At 44.7% G+C, this 25,481-nt stretch overlaps 1 protein-coding gene across 1 annotated transcript in view; it reads left to right on the top strand.

Moving 5' to 3' along the window:
• The window catches only part of GPCPD1 (glycerophosphocholine phosphodiesterase 1), a 1,148,488-nt gene that overhangs the window by 442,169 nt on the left and 680,838 nt on the right, over positions 1 to 25,481 (top strand). Inside the window, exon 5 of the mRNA XM_044056397.1 lies at positions 155 to 230. Within this exon, the coding sequence (XP_043912332.1) occupies positions 155 to 230 (76 nt within the window). The remainder of the gene's footprint in view (positions 1 to 154; positions 231 to 25,481) is intronic.

Below are 25,481 nucleotides of genomic sequence, written 5' to 3'. Positions count from 1 at the left end.
TTGAACTGTTGTGAAATGACAAATGCATTGTATTTTTGCTAAAGAATCTGGTTTATCATCTCTTAAGAAAATTCAGAAAAAGACTTGATAAGAGAACTGTCTTGGAATGCCAGTTTATGTTATATGTTATACATGTCTAACTTTTAACTTGCAGAACACAGCTGGTTCTTGCCAGGTGATAGTTAACAAGTGGGAGACTCATCAACAGCCAAGATCATTAAATCCATCTGGTAGGATAGATGTTTATCTGTAATTAATATGGGGAAGTGTTGGGAATAGTAATGTAGAAAATAGATGTATAATTTAAAAGCTACTCAGTGGTTAAGCATATAACATTTTAGTTTGATTGCTTTGGTGAAACCTTTTAACAGCATGAATCAATGTCTTTCATTAAGATGCAGTGGTAAGACAACAGCATCAAAATTTGTTCACCTTTGAAAGAGTCACAGTCACAGAACAGTTTGTCTTTAACATTATGTTTTGCTCATCCTTGTTTGCCCTTTTAAAGTGTTTGCGGTGAAAGTAAAACATATTGTCTGTTAAGTTTTGTTTAGTAACCTGGTGAGTATACTGATACTGTGTGGATCTTTTTAGTTGCATATTTGGATAATATTTGAATTGAATTGCAACTGAGGCATCAGTGTGGTTTCCCACACTGTTCATTGAGTAATTGTTTAGTACAAAGGGTTACACACATTGGCAAATAACCAGCTTCACAATGTTGTCCTATGTTTGATATCCTCTGTCCCCAATTGTGTATTCTCTGTGAGTAAGTCACCAGACTAAACCAGGCAATGCTCACGTATCACCCATGAAAAGAAGTATTTATTCCTAGTGGACTTATTTGGTAAACAAATTTATTTAAAAAAAAGAAAATGAAGTGTCCCAGAAGTTTTAATTTTTTTTTTATAACTTGAATGAAATGAAAATCTGAGCTGCCACCGGGTAAGGCATATGGGACCTCATTTTAACATCTTGTGTAAAGAGCAGCACTATGAGTGCAGCACCCCCTACACACACACACACACACACACACACACACACAAAACACTGTTTTGCCCGTGTTGGAATATGAGCTCAGGTGCCTGGTATGGGGATCTAGGCATCTCCGGTAGGTATGCAGCCTGTAGATCAATGAACTTTACTTAAAGTAAGGTGTTTATTTAGTAAAAGGTATTGTGTAATTTCATTTAACTATTTTTTATGAAAAAAATTGTTATATTTGGTAATATTTTTTTATATTTTTCCTAATATAATATCAGTTGCTTCCTTGATTAGCTAGGAGAGTTTTGAAAGGTCTTAAAACTGCTTGATTGTCGTGTTCAGGGGACAAGACAAGCTTTTGCATCCCATCATTAAAAACTTTGAATTGGAACACAATTATAGCATTCTGGGGGGGATTAGGGAATGTTTCTTAAAAGATTGTTTAGAAATTCTGAAGTAAGAGCAGTTTTACAATTTATCACAAGTGATGTTTTTCTAATATACCAATTATATATTTTTGTTCTTTTATTGACCTAGCATTTTTTTATGTTTGAGCATCCGTTTGTCAGCATTTCTTTCTTAACTTAGTACACTTTTGTGGTTATCAGAATTGAAATTTGTTAGCCTGCCTTATACAGTACTCCATGATTGATGCTGCTGCCTGAGGTTTTATTTAGGGCTTACTCTAGTGGCAAAGGCTGTGGATGTCAATTAGCTAGTGTGCCTACATCTTTTAAAGACAAGACAGAGGGAAGTCATGCACAGGACTGAACACCATACTACTACAGCACAGTGTGGCATATATTGCTAGGTAACCAGCATGCAACACACAAGACTTAATTGTATACATTTTAATAATTTTGTTTATGAAGTATAATTAAGTATTTTTATTATGCAGTTGTCCAACAACCTGGGGAATGAAAGCTTAGGAAAAGCTTTCTGCTGCAATCACTTTTCTGATTTACTTGCTGTAATATAGGTTCATAGGTTAGTACTAGGCTAACTACCCTTGTGGACTATTTTAAGCCTAGCCAGTTACCCCCTGTTAGAATTAAACCCTGCACCTTGTGTTTGTAAGTTAAACACCCTAACCATTATGCTAACCTCCCACCCCAGTGAATTAAATGGAGATAATTATAGTTTGAGTCTGTGCAATGTGCAAGTTTGTCTATTTCCAGGTATTGTTTAGCCAAGTAGTAATTAAGGAAAGTAATTACCAATGTTTTCAGTACCATTTCTTTGTTTTACCTTTGTAAATCCATACAGTCCAGTAGTTTGTCCTACAGAACTGCAAACGATTGAGCTACTCAAGTATTTAATCTGTCTGTTCTTACTTTGTGGCACATTTTCCTCAGTTGATAAAATTGACTTTGGTAAGCAGCAACACTATACCCTAATTTTAATTGTACATCAGTGCAATACATCTGCACAATATTTTTGTTCTCATTTGTTTATAGCCTGTCTTAGCATGCTGCCAGTCTAAACCATATGTAGCCCTAAAGCAATAGTAAACAGATGATCTCCCTCTTTTTATTTGGTGGCAATGACTGGCAGCTGTCTTCTATGTTACCTCAAAATGTGTGAGCTTTGTAAGTCTTGGAAACTTAAGTACATATAAGCTGTAGGGGAATTGATGTGCACATGTATAGACTAAATGCAGTAGGTTTTACAGACCCATCTTGCATGCTGCATTTGAGGAGTTGCATTCCTTTGCTTAAATATTTCTATTCTGAGAGGTCACTTCAGCCACTATAGCAGTCTCTGATATCTGTTGACTTTGGAGAATGTTAAGTGACATGCTTTTATATCTTCATGGGAAAATTTGTTTAGGACTTTCCATACCAAAGCATTTACTTCCACACATATGCCAGGTAATAGAGAATTCTGAAAACTGAAGTGGAAGAAGAAAACTATTGTCCAGTGTTACAGGCCCAAGGCTGTTTGAAAAACACTGACTCCTTGGAATTTGGGTTAAAAAGTTTCATTCTTGTACCAGTTATCTAGGCCTTTCTTGAAATTGCTCAAATTGATTGAAAGTCTAATAGAGGCTGGTGATCTAGTCCAAATTTTTGGCATAATACTAGATAACATGTTTACCTTTACGTGTTTCTGCAGTAAGAAGAGTGAGCACCTAATAAGAATACAAACATTCATCTACAAAGGTTACTAGGTCCCAAACTATTGGATCATGTTTCTGGGATGTGTTTTCATTGTGATTGTTACAATGAACTTGCGTGCTGAAGGATACTGTTACACATTTCTTGGCATTCAGGTTTAGTCAGCAGTTTTGACACTCGTTCTTGACAGCTTGAAATGTGCTACAGCGCCTATGAAACTATACTATTTAGATAGCCAAGGTATCCAGGAAGTTGTTGTGCTTCAGGGTGGGAGTCCGTTATTTCCCATTCAGGGCTTTCCTGTTTTTCTTTAAACACTACATCCCCCATGTTGTTCACCAGATACATGATGCCTGTCGCAGCATATTTCAAACTGTCAAGAACCAGAGTGATCCCCTGTAAGAACTGGCTTTTTTTTCTACCTCCACAAGGAAGTCGCTGATTTGAGCAAGGAACTACTCACTATAACTTCTTGTGGACCTTGAGGATATCATTGAACATTGCAAAGTCCAAGTTGAAGCAATTGCAAGCTGAGATTTTTATTGGGTTCACTCAGTCTGGTATAACCAGCTGCTACCAAGACAGGATTACATCTGTTTAGTTCTAGCTTCTCACAGCTGAGCTGCGACAACTCAACTCCTCATTCAGTGCGTCTGCTGGACCCATCTTAGTCTTCCTAGTGCTCTGAATGATCCATATCAGAGCCGTTGAAGTGGTCAAGGTTGCTGGTGCAGCATCATACTGCTGCTGGAGTAGTGTGCCATAACTCCATTACCCTTCTGCAGCCTTGTGAGCTCCACTGTTGCTGCCTTTGTGAGGTACATATATGCTCTCAAGTGTGAGCAACCTCTTGATCAAGTGGTACACCACTTGCAGCATGGAGCTTGCAGCCAGACTGTTAATGCTGCTATTGCAGAGAGCTTTATGCTGCCTCTCACCCTCTGGGGTAAGTGAACTGGTGTCACCCACCCAGTTCTTCCAGTCCTCATGCCACTAATCAAGCTCAAGTCATCTAGGGTGCAGCCAAGGCTTTAGTCTTGTACAACACAGGGCCACCAAGACACATTTACAGCTCTTTTAATCCAGTGTCCTCCTCCCACTCTTTTCTTATCAAACAGTCACAGTAGCTGTATGCCTCAGAATTCTAGATCTCATGGTCTTAATATTTGTAGTCCCATCAGCGGATAGCGTTGTCTCCTTACAGCAAGAGATTCCTTGGTTCGATTCTCAGCTGGGGTGTTTTCCATGTAGAGTCTGCATGTTCTCCCTTTGTTTGCGTGGGTTTCCTCTGGGTACTCTGGTTTCCTCCCACATTCCAAAAATATGCAGTAAGTGGATTGGACACTGCAAATTTACTATAGTTGTGAGTGTGCATATGAGTATGTGGTGTGGAAGAACTACCAAGGCAGGGCTAGCCACCCGGCTGTATAAACCTTTGCTCGGATTGTCAATGTTAAGTGACACTCTGACGTGCATAAATGTGAAAAAGAGGTTGTGGATGGATGGGTATGAGATGCCTTATGAGGTTTCTACGGTGGACTTCTGAGGGTCCAGTGGTTTTAGAGTGTAGGTTCTGTACCAGTTTGAATTTTTGACATCTCCAGTGGTTCTTACAATCAGTTTTCCTAAAGGTTGTCCTTCTGCTCTTCATTGTACCAATATTACTGCCATCACAGACATGTCTGCCCTGGAATGGTGGGAGAGTGACATTGTTTAGAACAGATTGTCGTAGGGATTTTGTCACAAGAAGAGGCCACTGTGCTCCTCAGTGTCATGGAAATGAGGGTAGTTCTTATGTTGGAGGCTGTACAAGAACACTTCATTTGGGGTGCGAGTGCCATTTGGTCAGATAACATCACTGGTTTGGTTTGTCAGCAAACAAGGAAATCCACTTGTTTACCTTGTTCTTGTGACACCATCCAGCTGTAGAAAATAAGCTATGTTATCTCATGTCTTTGCAATAGCAATGCATATTCCTAGTAATGACAACTTTCTGGCAGTGTTTGCTGATGTCACAGAAGTGGTCCTGCAGTCATTTTGAGTGAGCACCTTTTTGCTGGGGTAAGCCTTGCTGCAACCACCTCCAAATGCGGCAGCTTTTTCTACTTAATCTCTCCTCAGGGGCAGACTTCATGGGATGCTCTTGTCCAGCAGTGGCCACCGAGTTTTCTGTTTGCTTTTACCTCTTTTTTTCCCCTTGTGATGACGTTCCTAAAGAAAACCAAATTGAGGAATCCCAGAGTCATCCTCATAGCTCTAGTCTGGTTTGATAAGTTGTTTCCTCTGCTGTGGTCACACCTTCTGATGAATTTTCTTCTCTTCAGATCATTCAGTCACGTCTTTTTGGCAAGCCTCATCTGAACCTTCAGTCCTTCAAACTGACTGCATGGTTTATTCAGTTCTTGTCACCCTTCTCAGCTCTGGTACCCATAGGTCTTCAGTTTTTAGTGCATACTTTCATTATGGTCCATTTAGCAAAAGTCTGCAACCTCTGTCAAGAACTGAATGCTTCTCCTTCAGCAGCTTTAAGGGTTTGCAAGGATTTTCTCAAATAGTTTCTTTTTGAGACCACTTCATGAACCCTTACCTCCTTGGAATCTTAATTTTATGTTGGAAAAATGATGCTTAACTTTGTGCTAACAGCCAGAGCAGACCTTAAGTTTTTGACTTTGAAACCATTTTTCTTGTGACACAGTGAGAACAGGCCCAGAACTCCAGGCTGTCTTCTTTAAATCAGTGCATGTTGTTTCAGTAAAGACAGTGTCCTCTTAAATCCAACATTGGTGCCAAAGGTAATTACAGAAATTAACCTTAATCTGTCAGTCTACTAGTGCTCTTTAGTCAGTATTAGAATTAAGGGGAATATTTGCTGCAGTCTCCAGATGTTTTTCTTTTGTCTCTGTTTAGACAGATCGAAAGATGTTAGGAAAGTTAGCAATTTTTCATTTTCTTTACTCTAAAGAAGTTAGGACAGGAGGTATCCAAAGTCGCTCTGTCCATGTGACTGTAAGATTGTATTGTGTTTTGCTGTGAAAACTGTAGCAGAGCAATACCAAACAAAACCATATTTTAGTGGTGTAATTGCCTCTTCATTCTTCAAAAAAAATGAATCGGTCAGTGATACTTGTGCACAAAAGCCTGTATCACAGACCTGATTGAGACCATGTAGGACCCAGGTTGTCCTTCAGGGTTACCATCTTTCTCTTGTGATAGCACTCGAAGATGGGGAATGTATCCTGCTGTGAAGTGGATGGTCTTGGATCATGTAGTACATGAAAGTATGCGTTAACATAAAGATAGATGTCCTTCCATATCACTGTTGCAGTACTCTTTACACTAGAGATCCCCTACCAAGGGTAGCCTGATGTCCGGCCAGTATACTAAAGCCTCTAGGTTGTAAAGAGTACACCATGTGTCACACACATGTTCTCTGCACGCGGTATAGGACATAAAGGTGATGTACAGATGTACCATGTGCAGAACTTCTTTGTCGCCAGTCCAGATGCTGTCTTCAGTCATCAGTCTAAACACCTGTTCACCTGCTGGTTACCAAATGACTTTCAGATAAGTGTCCCCTTTGGAGTATTTGATTTTTCTTATCTTTGTTTTGCCTGATTCTGGTTGTTGGTTTCATGTCGTCCAAAAAGGGGATGTGCAAATGTGTGTGTGTGTGGGGGGGTCCCCATAAAGATGGTCATAAACAGTGTGACAATACGTCTTGTGGGATTTGTCAAGCTTTTGTCCCCAAGACGTTGCTTAGTCGGCTTTCTTCTCTTGAGATTTACCTAGAGAACCATCGACTTAAAACTGTTGGCTAAAGATATAGTATGGAAGGTTCTTCCTGGCCCAAGGGTTATCCATCCATGAAAAAGACCAAGAAAGCTTGGTCAGATTCTTCAGCCTTACTGCCTCTGCCAGATGGGTCTCTTGAGTATGGTGAAAGCCCGGAGGATCATCAGGTTTTCTTTTCGGATTCCACTGCCACAACCTCTTCGGAGGCTGGTATGGATCCGACTCCACACACATCCATGTAGGCTTTGCAGACGTCTGTTTTGGATGTACACGGAAAACCATGGGTGTTTACTAAAGAGCCTAGCAGTATTCCTCAAATATTAGTGAGAGTAGAGGTTCCGACTACCATTATACAGTGTTATCAGGGGTCAGAGCATCCTAAATTATTTAAGGTTGACATCCCACTTAAAAAGAATCAGAAGACTAAACACATTTCATCTTCTCCGAAAGATCCTTAAGGTCTGTTCAGTGCCCTTATGGCTCTGAAGCCACCACAGGGGGTTCTGTTCTTGCTCCTCCCTGGTCTTGTACCCCTCTCAAGAGGCCTAGAGAGCAGGATTTCTCTGAGGATGCTGATTCTAATTACTAGTAACTTGTTACTCTCGGGTCTCTTTTCCGTTAGACTGTGGTTCTGTGGAGGAAGTCCATCAGTCCAGATTTTCCTTTTCAGGAGATCTCATTTGGTGATGCTATTTTCAGGATGATAAATTTTTCAAATGGGATTATGCTCAGGTGTCTGATGTTCAGAAGAGGTACTATGAATATATGCAGATGGAGTTTCCTAGGCCCTCTGCTGTTCCTTCTGTTCTTGCTGCCCTGTTGGATATTTTTTTCCATTGCTTCTCAGGCTCCTCATTTCCTACCTTCTGCTCCAAAGAAACCTGATTGGTATTAAAGTGCCTGATGACTGCAGGTTTCTTTATAAATGTCCCTCTGCAGACCCTTCTGTGTTGTCAGCGGCTTCTGCTAAGCCTTACAGTTTGCTGCCTTCCACTGAGTTGCTGCCGCTGATGAGGATAGCAGAACCATGGAGGTTAGTTAAGAAGAGTGTATACTTTTGCTACCCTAGCCTTTAGGCCTGTGAAGTATGACACACATGACCAGGTATGCCTTGGCTTTTCTCTGTCAAGCCTGTGAAGCCATTTCAGATCTTTCTGGTTCTGAGGGGAAGACCTCTGCTCTTGCCTTGCTAGGGGATGTCATCCCAAGTTGTTCGCCAGTCCATTAAATGCAGCTGTGCTGCAGCTGATGCTTCATCTAGGGCTGCTGCTTTTGGATTTGTTGTGAGGAGGTATTGGCTCAGACTTCTACCTTTCCCTGATGATGTAAAGGCTAATTTTAAGGATGCTCTTCTGGATAATAAGCACTTATTTGGTGATGGCGCTGCTGCAGAGTTGTTTTGGTCCCTGCAAGAAAAGGGTAAGTAAGGCCTTACAGGAGCTGAAGCATATCTTTGTTTCACCTCTTCCCAAGGTTCAGAGGAATTACCCTAACAAGCTTGCCTTTTTCTGTAGACAGTATAGCTCTCCTTCTGGAGGTAATAAGGGTGGTAGAAGGGCTCTCCCTTTTAAGGCTACCTACGTTCCTGTTAATCAAGAGCCTCCTTTTCCTGACAAACCAGGTGCTGTGTCTGACTGTTCTTGCCCTGTTCTTCTCAAGTCACATTTCTTTTTCTGTCCCTTCCTTTTTGGATAAAACCACCCAGGACTACTGGGTTCTTTCTATCATTCACTAGGGTTATTGCATGGTGTGGAAATCTCCTCCCCCCCTTTTGGGCATTCCTTTGTTCTTGCCCTGTTCTTCTCAAGTCACATTTCTTTTTCTGTCCCTTCCTTTTTGGATAAAACCACCCAGGACTACTGGGTTCTTTCTAGCATTCACTAGGGTTATTGCATGGTGTGGAAATCTCCTCCCCCCCTTTTGGGCATTCCTTTGTTCTTGCCCTGTTCTTCTCAAGTCACATTCCTTTTTCTCTGTCCCTTCCTTTTTGGATAAAATCACCCAGGACTACTGGGTTCTTTCTATCATTCACTAGGGTTATTGCATGGTGTGGAAATCCCCCCCCCCCCCCGTTTTGGGCATTCTTCAACCTCTTCAGGAAGAGCTTCCCTTTTTTCCCCCAGAGGTGCTTCAGAGCCTGCTGGTTGAAGGAACAATTCAGTAATTTCCAACTTCTTAGAAGGGGGTTTATTTCAAAATGTTTTTGGTTCCCTGGAAAGAAGGCACCTGGAGACCCATTCTGGTTCTTTATCATCTGAACACCTTTTTGAAGGTACATTCCTTTTGGCTGCTGTACCTTCAAACCATGTTTCCTCTGCTTCTTCCTCAGGCTTTTTTAGTTTCCCTAGCTCTCAAGCATGCTTACCTACACATTCCTATTCATCCTTTTTTCAGAAAGTTTTTACATTTCTCTGTTGCTTCCTGACATTTTCAGTTCTCTTCTTTGCCCTTCATTGCCTCTACTGCCCCAAGGGTCTTTACCGAATGCCTTGTTTGTGTGATCGCTTTCTACAGATTAAAGGGGATACAGGTCTTTCCCTACCTGGATGACCTGCTTTTACAGGCTTCCTCTCCAGATGCGTTGCTTCAGCACCTACATTTTGCCATTTCTCTCTTACAAAGCTTGGGGTTTGCTGTAAATTTACAAAAATCCTTTCCTGACTCCTTTTTTAGGATCATGTTTTTCTAGGGTGCAGGCTCCAGACACTTCCAATGTTGGCGTCATACATCTCAACCTGGAATCATAAAAAATCTGGACAAAGGCCCATGAAAAATAGGTACAATTGGCCAAAAATCTGTACATTGATTAACATAAAATTGGCATACATAATTATGTAACCCCATCCACTGCAATGGAATTGAGAAATACCTACACACATTGAAGAACAGACAAAATATTAAACACAAACTAAACAGAAGAACAATGTGTTTTATTTATGTTAATATTTGAACTTGTATCAAATCGTTGAACTTGTGCAAAAGTAAGATACAGTTTTTATGAAAAACAAAATTAACTGCGTCAACACTAACATTAAATAACCAAAACTGTTTTATTTATAGTAATATCCGAACTTGTTTATATTGATGTTCTCTTCCTTTGTTGAGCAAGTGGACAGGCAGAATAAGATAATGAAGGGTTCTGAGTTGAATGGACACAACATAACCTGGGTTATCATTTTAGCCATTTTTTCTCTTCATTATTTCTATTCACTAGAACACAGCACCTCAATGGAGCCCAAAGGCTTATTTTATTTCAAGTATACTGGTCACTTGCCCTCCTATCTAAGCTAAATGTCCCGTACACAGCTTCTAGATAATTAGCTCTGCAATGTGAATATTCTCCATACCCCAGAAAGAAGAATGTTCCCATACGTAATTTTTACCATCTCTGTTAAGTTTTGTACCCAGTGTGTTACTGACTAAAGATACAAATTCAAGTCAACAACAGGACAAACTAGTCACCATATGCAGTGATATACAGCTAGCAACAAATTAATCTAGGAATATCACTGTGGCTTGTCAAAAAGTCAATGATTTCATCTCATCTACACCTTAATATAATTTACAGCAACAAAGGATATATGAGAAATTTATACAAAGGCAAGTGGGAATCTGGTGAGTGTCATTCAATTTGAGTATTAAATCTTTATAGAAGTATGATCAGATAATCTTATTTTACTTTTTCAAGAATTCGTATAACAGCCATTTTATATGTAGAGAAAGCCACATACAAAACGTGGATGTTAGGTGCACCATGCTGCTACTACCGAGTGGGTATGTTTGTTTGTTCAGGTTCGTTTAATAAGTGTGACACCGAAATTCTAAAATAAAAGTGCAAAGTCTGATTCTTGCTACTAGCCGAGTTAAACAGCACTTGCATATATGGTTGACCTTGAATCTAACCCAGCTGTAGCATGAGTCAACATATGGACCCAAAGATAGACTATTGCCCATTATTTCACTGTAAACACGACCACCTCCCAATGAAGTAAGACAGCAGCAAACCTTATAAACCTTTAAAACAACAGATGTTATGTAGTCATATCTCACCTACATTCTTACCCGTGGGTTCAGAGCCGAATATAGTCTCTGACTCGGCCGATTTTACTAGCTTGAAGTCTCTCATTGGCTGGGCTAAGCAGGTATCCCATGGTGCACTGCTCCATATCCCCAGATCTCGTTTGCCGCTCGTGTAGCTAGGACATGGTCTCGCTTGGCTGTGGCTAAGTACCTTCTTTTCTTAAACTGATTGATTAAATCTCTCTAATTTTGTCTGGTGTGTTAGGCTTTGTGATTGTGAGATTTTTGTGTGGTATCCCTCTTACTGTTCCCCGGGCTAGGCCCATTTCAGTTAGAGGGCCTAGTTCTCCTCTGTTACCTTCTGTGTTCACTCCAAACCGTTTAAATTAGAGGTTTTGGCTACCCTCTCCTTGTTCCTATCCATTGTTTAAAATTGTGCTAGAGTTTTGTGTGCATTTGATCGCTTTTTTTGGTGTCGGTCACTCTAGTGTCGTTCCCGCCTTATATAGTGAACGCCTGTTTTTGTACTGACTTGGTTTTGCGTTGTGGACGCAGTAGTTAAAATGTCTAAGGATACGAAGGAGCATAAACCTTTGGGATTTAAAAAGTGCTCAAAATGTGGGTACAAAATGTCCATAACTGATGGGCATTCCATTTGTGTCTACTGCTTAGGAGCCATCCATCTGCAGGAATCCTGCAGCTTTTGTCATGCATTCAGCCCTAGAGTTCTCCAAGAGAGAAAGAATAAGCTAATCTTAAAGGGACTATTAAAACCCTCTTTTGAAGAGGCTATGGATTCGGCTTCCAGTGGCAAGTCTAAATCTGGCAAGTCAAAAAAGAGATCTCCGGCTCCGTCAGCTTCATCGGAGCCACCGGAGAAAATGTCTAAAACTGCATCAACCTCCTCAGCTCCACTGTCCTCGGGGCCGCAGGAAGGATCGGTATCTAGGGAACCGGCGTCGGCTCCAATAGTACTGGAACCTCCTAGGAGCCAATCGCCCAGTCTCAAACCTACTTCTCCTGAGAGGAGATTGCATTCTCCATCACTGTCCTCCAAATCCTCCAGGACCCTTTCGGATGTGGATGTGGATAGGGTGGTTCATAGGCTCCTCCAGTCACCGGTTTTGGCAAAATTATTTTCGGCTCTGACCCAGTCAGCTCTGGAGCCCGTCCCGACACCACCTTCGATCATTCCTCCAACGAGCGCATCTCTGTCTTCGGAGCCGGAGTGTTCTGCGACACGTGATGTTTCTAGGCCGGCTCCGATGCCCCATTTGGCTCCATCGGTACCGGCATTGGCTCCAACCCTGTCGGCTCCATCCTCGGGGTTCGGGACTCGGGACTCTTCGGTCGGGCCCGAGGGGGACATCTCGGGACTTATTTTGGTTCCGAGTCTCCCTCTCGGTGCTTCGGCTCGGGGAACGCAGACTCCTGTCATGGCCTCGTAGATGGCCGCTCCTCGGACTCGGGGGGGGGGGGGCAGCCTTCAAGGCTGTGCGGACTGTGCTGGCCAGATCGTCAGCTACATCTGGCGGGTCAGTCACTCTGTCCCCCACCACTCCTGTGAGAGCTTCTGTTCACCACCCATCCATGGACAGCAGAGCACCAGAGCCTAGGGATACCCCCACGAGTGGTCCCCAAATTTCTGAGGGTCCCTCAGAGTTGGTGCCTGAGGAGCCCCCCAGAAAGAAAACGTGCAAGAGGAAGCACATAGACTCCCAAGATGAGTCCCTCACCTCTGATACTGACCTCGAGGAATCGGAGGGGTCCCCCAAGTCATCCTCTGATGATGTTTCCTTCTCCGATATCCTGGAGATACTGAAACAAAGAGGTGACTGGCCTTCCAAAGCCCCTTCCGAGGAGGAGTCAGTATTCCTTAAGGCTTTTGGTGCTCAACCCTCCGCCTCCTGGGTGTCGCCACCCTTCGACAAACTCCTTGACCTGATTTGTCAAAGAGTGCGGGAGAACCATGATTCTGTGGAGCCTGTGCCCAGGCGTCCCAACAAGTTTCTTTCCGCCCCCCAGGGCAAAGAGTTTCTGTCTAAAGGAGTTCCTGTAGATGCCATGGTGGTGGCGGCAGCCACCCAGAAGGAAGTAACAGAGTCTTCTTCATCCGTCCATCCTCCTAACAAGGAGTCTAGGACCATGGACCGGTACGGGAAGCATACCCTCTCGTCAGCGACCTTTACGTTATGGTCGCTGAATTACTCGTCTCACTTCACTCGGCTCCAGAGAGATCTCCTCAGAGAGTTAGGAGATAGTTTTGCGAGTAACGTTCCTGAGGCGGTGGCTCAGATGGTTAACGCCCAGGTTTCTACCCTCAACTCCATTGTCAACTCATCCATGCGGCTCATTTCGTATGCAGCCGAGGGAGCGAGTAGGGCAGCAAGCTCAGGGGTCGCCCTTAGGAGGCAAGCCTGTCTGCGCCTGTGTCACTTTGCGGAGGCCTTCAAGTCTTCCTTCACTGATGCCCCCTTTGATGGTTCCTCCTTGTTTGGGACCAAAGTGAAAGACACCCTCACCAGGTTTGAGCAAGAGGGAAAGACCCTGTCTGCCATAGGGGTCCGTTTTTCCCTTCCTTCTAGGCCTTATCCCAAGGCCCAGCGGAGGGGGGGGAGATGTGGTTCAAGAAATCACAGAGGTTTTTTCCTGCCGCACAAGGTGAACTCCCCTCCAGAGGCAGGGGAGGGGGGGTTATTCAGGGAGACGTCGCCTCAGGGGCAGAGGGGGGCCCCCACAATTCGGGTGACCACGACTCCTTCCGTAGTTCTCCATACTCTCATTCCTGAGGGTGTGCCCGACTGCGCTTATCCGAAGCCAGTCGGGGGTCGAATTTCCTTATATTCGGAAGCCTGGGAAAGCATTACCCAGGACCGATGGGTATTACGGATAATTTCCTCCGGAGGTCACCTCATTCCATTCTCATCAGTACCCCCGCCAATTAGAAAAAATCCCAGACGTACCACCCAGTCTTAGGGATCAAGCAGCCTCAGAGGTCTCACAGCTGCTAGAAAAAAGAGCTATCCAGCGTGTCCACTCAGACCAAATCAGATTAGGGACTTACTCGAGATTCTTTTTGGTGCTGAAAAGAACAGGGGACCTGAGACCCATACTAGATCTCAGCCAACTCAACAATTACGTACACAAGTCCAAGTTCCGTATGGTCACACTACAATCAATTCTCCCATTGTTGGGAGAGGAGGTATGGATGTGCTCCACCAACCTCAAGGATGCTTACTACCATGTGAAAATGGACAGAGCATCCAGGAGTCACCTATGCTTCCGGCTGGGAGCCAGTCACTTCCATCACAGCCCCCAGGGTGTTCACCAAGTGTATGGCGGTGGTGACGGCTCACTTGAGACGTCAGTGATTCCAGGTGTGGACAACTGGCTCCTTACCGCTCCCACCAGGCATCAACTAGTTCAAACCAGGGACGCTACCATCAATCTATGTCACCAGTTGGGTATAACAATAAATTGGGAAAAATCTGCCTTATTGCCCTCACAGCATGTCACCTTTATAGGGGCAGAATTAGACACCATTCGAATGCGAGCATTTTTACCACAAGAAAGGATCAGAGTATTACAACAACAGATACACATGATGATGCCCCTGAGAGAAGTGAAGGCAAGATGGGTTCTCCAACTCCTAGGGACCATGGCAGCAACAATCATGTTAGTCCCTCTAGCGAGATTACACATGAGAATTCCCCAATGGCTCTTCTTTGTTCAATGGTCTCTCCAAAGACTCCCACTGTCTCATCCCATCTTACTCATGGACAGATGCAAGCAGGACCACGGTTGATGGCTGTGCACCAACAATTTGAACGGGGGAAAGCTCTTCGTTCCACCCATCCCGATTGCCACGGTGACCACGGACGCCTCCCAGATGGGGTGGGGGTGGGGGGCATTATCTTGGCAGGACAGTCCAAGGCACGTGGCAAGAACACGAGATACATTTGCATGTAAACGTCCTAGAGATGAGAGCAGTGCTTCTTGCGTTGCAGGCACTTCAGAGGGTTCTTCTTCTAGGGACAATTGATATACACTCTGACAACATGTCAGTAGTGTAGTATCTCAACAAGCAAGAGGGAACCCGGTCTTACCCTCTGTGCAGAGCGGCCATGCAAGTGTGGCATTGGGCAGTAGCTTCCCAACGGTTTCTGGTGGCTACGCACATTCCGGGGAAGTCCAACGTGATTGCGGACAGGCTAAGCAGAGCTATCCTGATGCCTTACGAGTGGTCCCTGAATCGCCTGGTTGCAGTGCGAATCTTCAGCAGATGGGGTCAGCCTTGCTGTGACCTTTTTGCCAGCCCTCTCAATGCGAAATGCAGCAACTACTTCACGCTGATCCTCCAACAGGGGGAGTCACCCAGGGCCGCTCTGGTTCACGATTGGCCCTCCGGTCTGCTGTATGCTTTCCCTCCATTTCCCCTGCTGTCAAAGGTGATTCAGAAAGTGCAATCCCTGGGAAGCAAAATCATTCTGATTGCTCCACACTGGCCTCGTCAAGTTTGGTTCCCCTTTCTTCAGCAGTTCACAGTGGACACTCCTTGGACTCTGGACCCTCAACCAGATTTACTGACACACATGTCGGGACAGTTCCACCCCTCCCTGATGACTCTCCGGTTGACAGCCTGGCTACTCCACTTCCATCATTAGTCAGACTTCATAATTTTTCACCGGAAGTGGTCCATATATTATCGTCCTCTCATAAACCATCCACTAGAAAGATTTATTCTAGTAAATGGAAAAGGTTCTCTATCTGGGCACATATCAGAGGCATTGATCCTTACACAGCTCCAATAGATTCAGTTCTGGAGTTCTTGTCTATGCTTTTCCATTTTCCATCAGGGGTCCGCATCAGCCACCTTCAAAGTTCAACTGGCGGCGATATCTAATTTCCACGTAGCGAATGAACCTAGTCTCATGGCACATAGACTATGCAAAGCATTCCTCAAAGGTACTCTGTTGCTTTGTCCCCCGGTGTCTGAACCTATAATGCCCTGGGATCTCAATTTTGTTCTACAAGCCCTTACTTTACCACCCTTTGAGCCTGCAGCTACCTCCAAATTGAAATTCTTGACATGGAAAACAGCCTTCTTAACAGCAGTCACTTCAGCAAGGCGAGTTTCGGAAATTCAAGCCCTCTCTATCAAACCTCCAGATTTAATCTTCCATAAAGATAGGGTCTCTCTTTGACCAAACCCCTCGTTCCTCCCTAAAGTGGCTTCCGTGTCTAACATAAATCAGTCCATTGAGCTGCCTGTTTTCTTCCCCTACTTTTCTAACAAGGCAGAATTTAGATTTCACCAATTGGATGTACATAGACAATTATGCTTCTATCTACACCGAACAAAAGATATCCGGAAGTCTGACCAACTTTTTGTCTTCTTTTCGGAAAACCAAATGGGTCCCCGGTATCCAAGTTCACACTGTCTAGATGGATAGCTAGTTGCATCTCTTTCATCTATCAAGCAGGAGGTAAAAATCTGCCATTTCCAGACAAGGCTCATTCTACTCGGGCTGTTTCCACATCCACAGCTTACCAAGCCAGATTGTCAGTGGATGATATATGTGCTGCAGCTACTTGGGCTTCTCCTCACACATTTGTTTCTCATTACAAATTGGACGTGGTCTCCAGGGGCAGGTCTTCTTTTGGCTCCACAGTTCTCAGGAGTATTTTTCTATGAGCCACCCAGGATGTAGGTGCTAGGGACGCTGTCCCACAGGTAAGAATGTAGGCGAGATAGGACTACATAACATCAAGAAGTTATGTACTCACCATAACGTTCGAAGTATGTAGTCCATCTCGCCTCACATTCTTACTTACCCTCCCACCTTCCCCCTTCCCCCTTCCTGGAGGATTTGGAGGTTAGGTTGTCATCTACAGAGTTCCCTTGCTTAGCTTATTCTTTATATGGATGTGATGTGTACATGGAGTACAAATGAGTTTCGCAGCAAACTAGATCTGGGGATATGGAGCAGTGCACCATGGGATACCTGCTTTGCCCAGCCAATGAGAGATTTCGAGCTAGTAAAATCGGCCGAGTCGGAGCCGATATTCGGCTCCGAACCCACGGGTAAGAATGTGAGACGAGATGGACTACATACATCGAACGTTATGGTGAGTACATAACTTCTTGTTTGAGGCCTTCTCCACAAAGAAATAACATCATGCATATTCTTTAAAACAGTTGGAGTACCAAGCCTCATGTGCCAAAAAAATGTATACATTTTAGTCTGATTTCTGCATATGAATTTAAATTTGCACATGTTATACTGCATAATTGTATGTAGTTAACATTCTCATTTTTTTCTAGTATTGTCTTCAGCTCTCAGCATACTCTGCCCATGACACATTCTGGAGTGGATATTTGTAAAGGAGCATTGTCATAATAATGTGAGATGACTCTGCCATTTTAATGGGAGATCTGTGAAGTTAAAGGTACTTCAGAGGGCTAGCACTCCAGTGGAGTTGAAGAGCAGGACTATCCATCATGGTTAGCAGGAAACCATTCAGATTTGGAGATACCATCTTTAAACACAGCATATTTTATAAAAGAGCTAAAGTGCAATATAATGAGAAGATCGCACTCTCTATACTGTAAGTCAGAAGCAAACCCTCATCAGCAAACACAGATTTGAATAATTGACTTCCATATCATCTGTTTCCTGGTAATTCGCATTTTTGCCAGCTCTTCCCCCTCCAAAGCCTTGTACTGTTTAACGGATAGTACACTCAAACACTGTGCACAAATACAGTCACAATTCCCAGTAAAATGGATATTTTCACAGAGAGACCAGAACAAATGCAGTTTTTGGCAGTAAGGTATGACTGTATGTATCACTGGGTTGGGGCTCGGGGCTACTTATTTAACTAGCCACTTTGTTGCTGCCACTGTCTGGTGTTGGATTATTAGGGTCAGGGTATAAAGGGTCGCTGTCACTAACACAGTACAGTAGCAGCAGCAAGAACTGCCACTGCCGAAAATCATTTCATATTTTTATACAATATAGGAATAGGAGGAAGAAATCATGAAAATAAAACTTTAAAGCACACTTTTCTTTAGTGTTAATCAGCTGGCCTGGTGCATGGTGGATAGAAAGAAAGAAGAACCTTTTACTTGGAGAGGTAGTCAAACTCGAGATAATTTTTTTCATTTTCTCTGGATCCAGAGAACTTAGACGTACGCTGGGTGGGTGGGTCACTGGCCTGGGATGCAGGACTGGTCCAACTTTGTAGCTTAAACTGCTGCTGCAGCGCTGCACTTAAGTAGTACTATTCGTACAGATGCACTGTACTACTAACTTCACTTCAGTTGTTGCTGCTGCTCCGACCCAGTGACAGTCTTTTTTTGTTTTAAATTAATACTCTTCTACACCTCTGACTCTGTTCGTTTGCTGTTGGTCTGCTGTCTGACACAACTATGTGCTGCTGCCTCGGCTGGCTGCTAGCGCTAGTTTAAATCCTATACAGATAAAAAAATGTAAACAGAGTGCAGACAAGCCCCTCAAACCCTCAGCTGAAGTCTGACAATTTGGAGTCTGCCTCACGAAGCTGACATCATGGCGCATGCCCTGCACGTGATGAAGTCAGGAGCAGCTTCCTCAAAAAATTTCAAAAAAAACAACCAGGAAATTCAGGAATTGAAGGGGTCACTTGGGAATTCATGGCACCCTATTATTTTGCCTTCAAAACTGGTAAATACCATGGAATTTGGTACTGTTGAGAGGTATGCCGACATTGTGGAATGCAGGTCGACATCTGGCCCATCCACTTCCCACCACATGGAGGTTCCAAAAAATATAAAGCTCGAGACTAAGCACATTTCTCCTGCCCCTTGGAGCAAACACCTGTTTGACAGGCCTTCTCCTTAGACCTGTTAAATGCCTTTATGGCCCTACGACAGACCTCGGCGCTCTCTCTCCCTTTCCTCCTTCTACTCCTTCAATGAGGACTTCTGAGGAGTTTTTCTCAGATGAGGATGAATCATCAGGAGATGAATACTTGGCTTATTCAGGTCAGATGTCTTCCCCTTTGGGTTATGTCTCACCAGAAGAGGAATCCAATGGCACAGATTCCCCTGGGGAGGATATGTCCTTTGGGGAAACTGTCCTGAAGAGGGAGTTTGTGAGGCTGCTGCCAAGTATCTAACATCCAAAAAGGTACTATGACCTCTTACAGATGGATTCCCCCTCTCCATCTGCTATACCTCCTGTTCTGCTGGCTTTCTTAGATGCCTTTGCAGCTGCTTCTTAATGCCCCAATTCCCAGCCTCCAGCTCCCAAGTGCCCAGATGGATTTTATAAGGTGTCTGAAGACTCCAAATTCCTCTTCAAATGCCCATTTGCAGACCCTGCCACCATTTCAGTCTTTGCAGACAAGGCATCTAAATTGCTGCCTTCAACCTCCTTGCTTCCATCTATCAGATTAGGAGAGTCAAGTCATGGAGAGATTAGGGAAAAAAAGATATGTACCTCTGCTACTCTGGCCTTCAGGGCGATTATTTATCAAACTCGTATGGCCAGATATTCCTTGGTCCTTTTATCAGATGCAGAAAAGATTCTTTGAGTTCCCTGATTCTCCCACCAAGGTTAAGCTCTCCTCCATTCTTAATTCCTCAGCCCAGGTTACCAGGTACTCCATTAAGTGCAGTTATGATGCAGTGGGGCCTCAGCTAGGGGAGTTGCATCTGGGTCTGTCCTGAAGAGCTATTCATGGTTCAGGCTCCAACCTTTGCCTGATGATATTAAAGCAAAGGTCATGGATGCCCCTGTGGACAACAAAGCCTTGTTTGGTACCTCGGCTGCAGAACTGTTTAAATCTTTACAAGAAAAGGCCAAGGAGCTGCTGGATCTAAAACGTATCTTTGTTTCCCCCTGTCCCCAGGTTTCAAAGGAATTATCCTGCCAAAACCACCTTTGTCAGAAAACTCTAGGTCACAATCTTCCAAAGGTAGGAGAGATCCTAGAAAACGACTCCCAACTAAATCTGCCTCTTATACTCCCACCCAGAAGCAGTCTTTTCAGGCTAAGCCCAGATAGTCTGACTACCTGCCTCCAGGCCCATTACTTCCTTTGTCTCTCAGCCTCTCTCTTTTTTCTTTCCTGCTTGGAATCCGATAACCTAGGACTCTTGGGTCCTGTCTATCATCAGACAAGGATATTTCATGGTGTGAAAAACTCTTCCCTCCTTCAAGGACATTCCACAACCTCTGAAAGAACAATTGGAACATTTCCCCTAGGTCATTTCCAGCCTGCTTTCTCAAGGCACTGTTCAGGAAGTATCACCCTGACAAGTTGGAAAAGGATTCTACTCCAGTATGTTCCTGGTTCCCAGGAAGGATGGCCCTTGGAGGCCCATTGTAGATCTTTCCCATCTAAATGCCTTTCTGAAAGTTCCCACTTTTCTTATGCTAACATTACCCACCCTTCTTCCTTTCATTCTTCCCCAGGCCTTTATGGTGTCATTAGACATCAAAAATGCCTAGCTTCATATCCACATTCATGTTCGGTTCAGGAAATTTCTTTGCTTTTCTATTGCTTCCTCACATTTTCAGTTCTGTGCTTTGCCCTTTGGACTGTCTACAGCACCGAGTGTCTTCACAAAATGTTTAGCTCCTCTCTCAGCCTACTGCAGACTGCAGGGAGTACAGATTTTTTCCTTACCTAGATGACCTAGTCCTCCAGGCCTCGTCTCCGGACACCTTTCAGGAGAATCTATCCTTCACGGTGTCTCTTTTGGAGAGTCTAGGTTCACAACTATCAGAAATCTGCCCTGATCCCCTTCCCAAGACCACATTTTCCTGAGCTGCAAGATTTAAACTGACAGGATGCTAGCTTTCTTACCTCCAGAAACTGTCCTCTCCCTAACTTCCTGTTTTCAGGACCACTTGCTCCTCCAATCCATGACTGCCAGGGAGTATCTGTGCCTCTTGTGGTTCATGGCCTCCACGGTCCCCATGCTCCCTTTAGCCAAGTTACACATGAGAAAATTCCAGTGGTTCTTGAGGACAGTTTGGATGCAGCGCTCTCATTATTTGGACTTTGTGAACCCACTCCTACCTTGCATGAAAAGGGAGTTAAACCGGTGGATACTTCAGGTTGCAAGGAACCCAGGTCTTCCCTTACAACCACCTCTTCCCTTTCAGGAACTGTAAACAGATGCTTCAGACTTAGGATGGAGAGCAGCACTGGAATCTTGGAAGGTCAGAGATGTGTCGTCTCCAGGCCAAAAAGGGAGCACATCAATATAAAGGAGATGAGGGCCTTGATTTTTGCCCTCCAAATCTTCAAGCCTATGCTTTCTCCAGGGGTCCTAAGGTGATTCACAGACAATACCATGTTTTTTTGGTATGTCATTAAACAGGGAGGGACAAAGTCTTGCCTTTTGTCCAGACTGGCTTTACAGGCCTGGGAGTTAGCTTTGCAGAGTCAGCTCTCCCTTCAGGCTGTCTACATTCCCTCGACTCAGTCTTGTGGCAGAGACACTTAGGTCCATGACTCAACCCCACAAATGGATGTTACACAGGGATGTGTTTCTGGACATGGTCCATTGATGGGGTATACCAGAGATCTCTCTGCCTCCCCCATGAACAGACAACTTCCCAAATTTTGTGCCAGGGTCCTGCATCCCTTGACATGGAAGGTGGATGCTCTACCTTTCTCTTGGAAGGGGAGGTGTCTGTATGCATCCCCCTCTTCCCACTTTTCCAAAAGGCCCTGCTGAAAATCCAGTGGGAGCAACCAAAAATCTTGCTGGTGACTACCTTTTGGCCAAGACAGCATTGGTTCCCCCTCTTCCTGCATTTAGCCAAGGGCAGTCACCACAAGTTAAACCACAAAAAGGACCTACTCACACAGGACAGTGGAACTCTAGTACATCCACAGGTGTCCACTGCAAATCCAACTCTGTGAGTGACAGGGTTTTGATTCTCTTCAGACACGTTTTGTTTCTGAGCATGTGCGTCAAGTTCTGCAGGAGGCCAGAAAACCCACAATGAGGAAATCCTATGTTTCCAAATGGAAGAGGTTTTCCATCTGGTGTCTCAGGATTTACAACCACTGTTAGGACAAGGTCAGTGGGACATCTACTATATCTGTGTGAATTAATGGAGACTGGTCTGTCTTACTCCTCAGTTAAAGCCCATCTTTCTGCTATCTCTGCATGCCTGCCTATGTCTTGAAGGTTGGAAGTTACTCTTCTTAAAAGGTGTACTTCATATTAGACCACCAAGGAAACCAGTTCCTCCTTCTTGATCTTAATTTTGTGTTAGAGAAACTTACGTGGCCCTCTTTGAGCCAGCAAGTTTCTCTTTGCAACATTGTACCTGGAAAACTGTTCTTCTCGTGGCCATTACTTCTGCCACAAGGGTATTTGAGTTACAAGCTCTGATGTCTTTCTCCCCTTTCACAGCCTTCCATAGGGATAGGGTCTCTTTATGCACTAATCCCACATTTATATCTAAGGTAGTTAATGAGTCGTCTCTCAATTAGTCTGTCAACCTTACAGCCTTTTTCCCTTCTCAGTCCTCCAGTGAGAGGATTCTGCACACCTTTTGATGTGCATAGACAACTCCGATACAATTTAACAAAACCATACCTGTCCATAAGTCTGAATACCTGTTTGTTTCTCATCACCTATGGGCCCTGGGTCAGCCTGTTTCCAAGCAGACTATCTCCTATTGGATTTTAAAAGTTATTTCCTTCTGTTAAATAGCCAATGGAAATAATCTTTCCTCTCTTGTTAGGGCACATTCCACTAGGGCAGTGTCTTCCTCTGGAGCTTTCTTTAAAGGGTTGGGCACTTGTTCTAGCCTGGATGCAGATACCTGGTCTTCTGTTCATACCTTCACGTAACACTATAAACTAGATGCCATTTCAGGGTCCAGGGCTGGTTTTGCTCGAGCTGTTTTGCATGGCTTTGTGGAGAATGTTTCTGCTCCTCTGCCCAATTTTTCCTCTGCATGAGCTTTGGTACTTTCCCTCGTGTTATAAATGCTATAGCATATGAGTAGAAGGACATAGAATAGTGTAAAATCTTACCATAACCATTGATGTCCTTCTCTTCTATAAGCTGCAGTATTACTTCCCTCCTGCCTTCCCCTGATGCTTCCTTGGCCTCTGATGGTATGATCTGAAGTTAATTTTCTTCCTATTCATCACTGATGGGTTCGGTTCTGAGCCCTTGGAACTGAGTCGGCCTTATACCAAGCATGCGTGTGCCAAAAACTCTCAAGCTAAGCTGCTACCCACAATGCCCTTTGCTCAGTTACCTCAAATCTCGTTTGCTGTGCAGCCATATAGCGGCGTTTCATCGAGCTCTCCAGCTAAGTGCTTTTTTCAGATATATTTACTAGTTTGAAAAAGTTTTTTCTCCTTTTATAACTTGTTCTTGTTCTATATTGCTTCAGCTCTACCCACAGGTATTTCTCTCTTACCATTGTTTGTAATTTATTGGTATTTCTACCTTTCTACCTTTACAATGTCTTGTTACCATTGCTGGTATTTGCTTTCTCTCTCCTTCATTTCCTCTTTCCTCTCTCTTCCCTTCTTTTTAGACATCCCAGAACACACTCTTGCCACAAGGGAACTACGGGGTTTAAACACTGCCCTTCTTGCAGTGGTAAACTGCCGAATAATGACCTCCATGAAGAATGTGTATACTGTTTGGGGGTTCCACATTTGTTGGCGAAACCCGTGTGTGATATCTGTGCTAGTTTCAGTCGGCGGACGCTGAATGAACGTTGTAACAAACTTATTTTAAAGGGCCTACTTCACCTTTTTCGGAGGCCATTTCTGAGACGGAGGTCTCACTCCCTCCGGACAAGAAACGTCCTCGATCGGACCCCTCTTCACCAGCTGGTAACAGAGGTAAAGGTCACAAGCACAAGGCCCAAAAGTCCTCTTCTGAACACCGTTCTGCCTTCTCGGTGCCGACTACCACATCGGCTCTAAGCTCGACTCCAGTGAAGTTTACCGAGGTAGCCTCGTCGACGCCCATCCCGGCACTGACCATTACTGCACCGCCTACGGCCTTGGTACCACCCAGTGTAGCGACTTCTTTATCAGCACCAACTTCACCCGTTTAGACTCGGATATCGGTTCCGACAACTACCTCGGGAACCATTCATGTCATCTACCCCTATAGTGGCTTCTGCTCCGAGCCCATTCATGGCTCCGACCATACCTTTATTACCTGTTGCAAAACTGGAATCGATGCCATTCTGTGACACACCATTGACCCGATACTCATCCAGTGTGACCCATTTGCCGGACAAGCCTGCAGCCCCTTTTTGGACCAGCCTGACTCCCCCTCAGGTGCATCGGTGAGATCCACCAGGAGCCTTTCCGAATTGGATGTGGTGAGCCTTTTTGATCAGCTGCTGACTGCTAGGGGAATCTCAAATCCACCTAGACCGTATCCCACTCCTGGCTTTGGGTCCATTTCTCCAGCAACCCCTATGTACTCTCCTCCCTTGGACCGCTCGATTCCAAGGCTCATCTATCAAACTTTTACTAGAGGAATTCCTTCCTCAGCGCCGATAACTCTGCCTGAGGTTCCGAGATCCCTTTGGTTGCCGGTTCCGTCGGAACCCACCTTTCCTCAATCTCATGCTTGGGGGGGTGGAGCCCCTGGTTCCGATGTCTGTTCCGACAGTTGTGTTGGCCCCGACTTCGGATCAGATGGTAACTACCACTCCTAGCTTGATTGAGGCTCCATCCCTGGGGGCGGACCGTCTGGAGCGGGGTGTGACCCCTGTTCTGATTTTGTCTTTTTCGGTTCTGGGCTCCCATTCCTCTTCGGGTGGGCCCGCTTTCCAGGTGATGGAAAGGGAGCTTGCTGCCAGCAGTCCTCCACAGTTGGTTATTCCCCCAGTTCCCTCTGAGCCGCAGCTGTCAAAGGCAACCCCACCCAGGAGACCCCTGTCCAGGGCATTTCACTTTGAGTCTTTTTTGGCTGTTCCCACCGAAGAACCCCCTCGGAAACGGGTGTGTAAGAGGAAACACACAGACTCCCTGGAGAAGTCCCTCATAGAGGATGTGGACTACGATGATGGGGAATGGTCCCCCGGTCGCCCCCTGTCTCCTTTGGGGACATCATGGAAATCTTGAAACAGAGGGGTGACTGCAAGTCCTCAACCCCTTCCTCAGAGGAATCCATATTCCTGCAGGCCTTTCACTCTCGGCCCTCTCCTTTTTGGGTGCCCTCCCTCCCCCGCCGATGAGTTGGTTAAACTCATCGGGCAGCGGGCTTGGAAGAACCCCGACTCCATTGAAGCTATCCTCAGGAGATCAGACAAAGTACTCTCCCCTCCAGAGGATCAACCCCATTAGTCCAGAGTTTTGCCAATGGACACTATGGTGGTGGCGGCTGCCACGAAAAAGGACCTTGCAGATGAGAGTCCTGCTGTTCACCCGCCCAACAGAGAGTCCTGGGCAGTGGACAGGTTCGGGAAGTGAGTCTTTGCATCAGCGACCTTCGCAGTTATGTCTCTGAACTTTCTGGCACATTTTACGAGCCTCCAGAAAGATCTTCTCTCCGAACTCTCCGGAACCCTCA

Source organism: Protopterus annectens, chromosome 1.part2 (genome assembly GCF_019279795.1).
Source record: "Protopterus annectens isolate FY-2018-M chromosome 1.part2, PAN1.0, whole genome shotgun sequence".
Taxonomy (NCBI): domain Eukaryota; kingdom Metazoa; phylum Chordata; order Ceratodontiformes; family Protopteridae; genus Protopterus; species Protopterus annectens.
The sequence above is the reverse complement of the archived record's forward strand: the minus strand, read 5'-3'. Positions and strand labels throughout refer to the sequence as shown.